The following is a 4314-nucleotide window of genomic DNA, read 5'->3' as shown; positions in this document are numbered from 1 at the left end:
CAACAAAGAAGATGAAGCAAAGCAAGATCAGTAAGGTACATGCATTTAACATAAGATACATTGTAGGAATCGTAACTTGCATCTTCTAATTTGCATAAGCTAATTTCCATCTTCTAATTTGCAGGGAGACTACTAATGGCTTCAACTAGCAAGGAAGGTTCACAGGAGATTCGCAATGGCAGCCTATCTTCTCTCTCAAGTTTTTGTTTTTGCATGTGAGGAATCTTCAACTTGTTGCATCCTTTGACCTTCATGGCTTCTTTCAAAACACTTTGTAGTGTTACAAAAATCATGTTTGCTTTCCATGGAGAGTACTCTAAGAATGCCTACAAAAATGTGATGAAGAAATCAATCAATTAGTTATTGAAGAAACAATGAAACAAGTGCATTATCTTGTATGAAACAATTGATCATTTACCTGTTGCACGGCTGGAACAAGATCTTTAATTGTTTTTGCATCCTTCTTGTATTGAATAGCTTGAATAGCTCTAAAAAACCCAAATCTAGAATGTTAAAATCCAGGAGAATTGGGTGGTTGACAAATTAGCTGAATGTCAACCCCATCTTGCTTAGCAGCCTCACAAAAAATAGGATTATCCACTTTTAAATGAGAAGGTGCATTATCTTGTTGTATGAAAATTGGCTTGTTCACATCTTCTCTTGGCCACTAGCTTGGCTCGAATTGCAGGGAACACTCTATTTACCATGAAATCTCTGATCACATCCCTTGTGATTGATGTAATGGGCTTGATTACTTCTTCTCCACGAATACGATTGTGACTTCTTCTAATAGCTTGTTCATAAGTGACAAGTGGAAAACAACCTATTTTTCCATCAAAAACACATTCTCCATTCCTAAACCTTGGCCGAGCACATACACACAAGAACATGAGCCTTGGGATGTAGTTTTTGTTCTTACAAGTGCGATGTGGGTCATCTTCCTCGGATAGCAAATAATATTTTTCAGATTTTTGAGAGAGGTAGAACCATTTTTCATCAATGAACACAAAGTCAAACAAATCCTTAAATTTTGGATCATTAACCAAACCTTGCTCAATCATATCAACACACCACTTCAACCTAGTCTTCTTGTTAGCATCTGTGAGGTATGGTTTGATGCTACTAGAGTGGCACCTAAGCAAACATTTTTTCAAATATCTTTGTATCCTAGCTTTGCTAATACCAAGTTTACTAGACACATCTTCTATGGTCATTCTTTGCTTGAGAGGAATGTTGCGCAATCGTTCCAAATCTAGAGGGATTGCCTTACGACCACTTCTACCCTTCTTTCGACTAGCAACCACAACCGGAATGTTATTTGCAAGTTGGATTTTACCTTGCTTCCATAAGCGCTGAACTATCCGAATGTGCACTCCAAACTGATCAGCAACGATTGTTGTATCTTTGTTGCCTAGTTTCCCATTCTTGCTTCTAGCCAACAATGATTGATAAATTTGTTTTCTGACGTCTTCTGTCATGTCTTTTCTTTGATGGTTTGCTTCAAAGGGAGCAACATGTTCTATTAAAAAAATAATCACTTGTTAGCCACAACCTGTTCTATTAAAAGAAATTAAACATGCTTACCAATAAAAAAAAATCTAATTGCATCAAGTGACAAGATCAAATAAAATCCACGTCAAATAATAGCCATGGCTTACCTGAGAGGTTTTGTACATAATCGAAGTCAACAGCACCAAATTCATCAAGTGGCAAGTTCAAATCAAAGGAAACAACAAACTGAGAAAGGAAACAACATTTGCAAGCGGCTGCTATGAATATCATAAATGGAAAGAGCAAACTGAGTAACAATGGACACAATACCGTTGATCCTCCAATATTGGCTCGTTGAGATTGAAGGGAAGGTTGCTGTCATCATCTTGTTCTATACGAACATTCAGATCAAAGGCAGGGAACGGATCATCCATTGCGCCGTACGGAGAAGTAGAAGAAGAAAAAAAAAACTAAGCCATGCCGTAGATGAACATGGCTAAGAACAAGCAAGCACGGTAGTTTAAGCAAGCAAGCAAGGTAGTAGATGCAGGAAGCTAGGTACGAGGCGTTTAAATAGACCAAGCACTCTAAGCGTCAGGCCTGTTGAGCACGCGTGCACTGAAAAGAAAATAGCGCCAGTGAACTCAAACGAAAAAAAACGAACGAAACAAACGAGCGCCAGTGCACAGCGACATGCATCTTTCGCGCGCGCTAGGCCAAAATCGCGTAGAAACGCGCTTAGCCACGTTCAGCCGAAACAAAACAGTGCCATGCAAAATCAGGGCACTAGCAAAAAATATGCGCCCACCAGGAATCGAACACGGTCCTCAGGGCTCACGACGCACTACGATAGCCGTTTGAGTTATGGTTCTTTCTCGTATGGAATACACCCGCAACCCTATTTAATAGGGGCACATAGGGAGAAATATCCCCTAATTAATCACTCTTTGGTAAGCACATTCATGTCCTAAACCACATGTTTTATGAGTAGGGAGGGAGTACTCGCCAAGCATGCATGACAACACCAAAGCGTATCGTCACGTACGTACGTGTCAGATCGAGGATGGACGCATGGGCTGGCTCAGATCCTAATATTAGTGCCAATTTAACATCAGACAACGAAAGCAAAAATAGAAATTATGTACGTGCACTCCACATCACATACCTTGTACATCGTTGTCTTGTCGGCTGCTTAGTAGTTGTAAACGTTGTGGTCCTAGGTAGAATCATCTTTAGGAGTATTTGGCAAATTAACAGCATCGATCGGATCGTAGAATTAACTCATATATCGAGATTCTATATGTTTCTCAACAAAATATTTGCATGATTAAGGTTCGTAATATCTTACAAAGATCGAAGCATGTTAATTGATTCGTATTAATTTATTTGTTTTTTTTTCTAATTTTAAGTGGACAGTTTGAACTAACATTTCTGCTACAAAATAATTTTAAGTTATTTATATCAATCTAAAGATGTCATGAAACTTTAACATAGGATTCCATTCCAGGCCAGAGATAGTTTTATTGACGCGTGAGACTATAAAACTCCACTTCTCTCCTATATCTCAAGTGCTTGATTTTTTGTTGTTTGGACAACGTGCAATTTTTTATATTGTTTGGCAATATAAAAGAAATTATGAATTATCTTTCATAAGTTTTTTTTCTTTTAACTGTACTAGTTGATTGTGAAAAATTGTTGCCTGAAAATTTCTAAAAATTTTAATCACCTAAAATATAGCAACTCTTGTTTATGAGTAGGACGATAGTATCCTAAGAATAATATTCTAGCTACTATTCGTATCAGATCATATGTCAATCAAACCTTGGCTGCATGCAAACAAACAAAAACAAAAACTTATTCCTGATAAAACAAGGCATACGCATTCCTACTTTTACTTTCAGTTTTTTTTTACCTGTGACGGCGCGCCAATATTAAGAAGCGTTAACTTTTAGTCATCAATGACGTGGCGCCCTCCCTTGATCGGCCGTATATATATACGTGTCGTAGAGGCGGTATCTGAGTATCTCAGACTCACACTAAGAGCTAGCTAGCGAATATAACCGCGAGCGGCCGACGATACCGGACAAGATGAGCGTGCCGATCCCCGGGAAATCGTCATGGCCGGAGCTGGTGGGCGTGAATGCGACGCTGGCGGCGACGGCGATCGCCCACGACAGGCCGGACGTGGCCGTGGAGGTGCTCCCGCCGGGGGCGCCGGTCATCCCTGACTACAACCCCTTGCGCGTCCGCGTCTTCATCGACAACAACCTCCTTGTCTCCAAGGTCCCCGTCATCGGCTAAGGCTCTAGAGGCCTCTAGCTAGCCAGGCACCAGGCGGCAGGCGCTGCACCCGGCCAGCAGCTGGTTTTGATGTTTGGAGTCATGTGTGTCGTCGTCGTCGTCGTCTCGTCAGTCATCACGTACGGTGCCTCGATCGAGCTGTGTGTGTGAGGTGTGATGGAATAAATACCGGTTGCTGTTGCCTGCATGGCCTCGCTCTCTCGGCTGGGACATGTATGTGTACCTGTGAGATTACCGGCAAGTCATACACTACTGTGCTACTGGTGTTCAAACAATGCTGGTCTTCTACCTCTCGCTCTCTATGCTTACGAGAGTGAACAGATTATGAGTGATCGTAAACAAAACGAATGTTATTTTCATTTCTATTTTGAATTTGAATACAGAAAAAAACGTATTATCAAGGGGGATACAAATTGGCCGATTTGTAGGGCGGTTGGCCATCTGGCCCTATAAATCGGATTTGTAGGGGTGGCTCACTATTTGTAGGGGCGGCTGGATATTGAGCCGCCCCTATAAATCTGT

General features: G+C 41.0%; 1 protein-coding gene across 1 annotated transcript; it reads right to left on the bottom strand.

Annotated features, from left to right (window-relative positions):
• Positions 1-316: 316 nt before the first annotated feature.
• Positions 317-1925, bottom strand: LOC136465070 (uncharacterized). Its single transcript, XM_066463958.1, has 5 exons — positions 1815-1925; positions 1659-1737; positions 920-1519; positions 419-503; positions 317-326 (listed from the first exon to the last, which is right to left on the bottom strand). Exons 1-5 carry the CDS (start codon positions 1923-1925, stop codon positions 317-319), a joined length of 885 nt encoding a protein of 294 aa, XP_066320055.1.
• Positions 1926-4314: the final 2389 nt, after the last annotated feature.

The sequence above is a fragment of the Miscanthus floridulus genome, chromosome 7, assembly GCF_019320115.1.
Source record: "Miscanthus floridulus cultivar M001 chromosome 7, ASM1932011v1, whole genome shotgun sequence".
Taxonomy (NCBI): domain Eukaryota; kingdom Viridiplantae; phylum Streptophyta; class Magnoliopsida; order Poales; family Poaceae; genus Miscanthus; species Miscanthus floridulus.
Note: the sequence above shows the minus strand (reverse complement) of the source record. Positions and strands in the feature narration are given on the sequence as shown.

Coding starts and splice junctions, on each gene's coding strand:
- LOC136465070 (XM_066463958.1), bottom strand. CDS start 1,925: ATGGATGATCCGTTCCCTGCCTTTGATCTGAATGTTCGTATAGAACAA. Junction 1,738..1,814: donor TGGAGGATCAACGGTATTGT/GTCCATTGTTAC, acceptor TTCCTTTCTCAG/TTTGTTGTTTCCTTTGATTT. Junction 1,520..1,658: donor TTATGTACAAAACCTCTCAG/GTAAGCCATGGC, acceptor TTTTTTTAATAG/AACATGTTGCTCCCTTTGAA.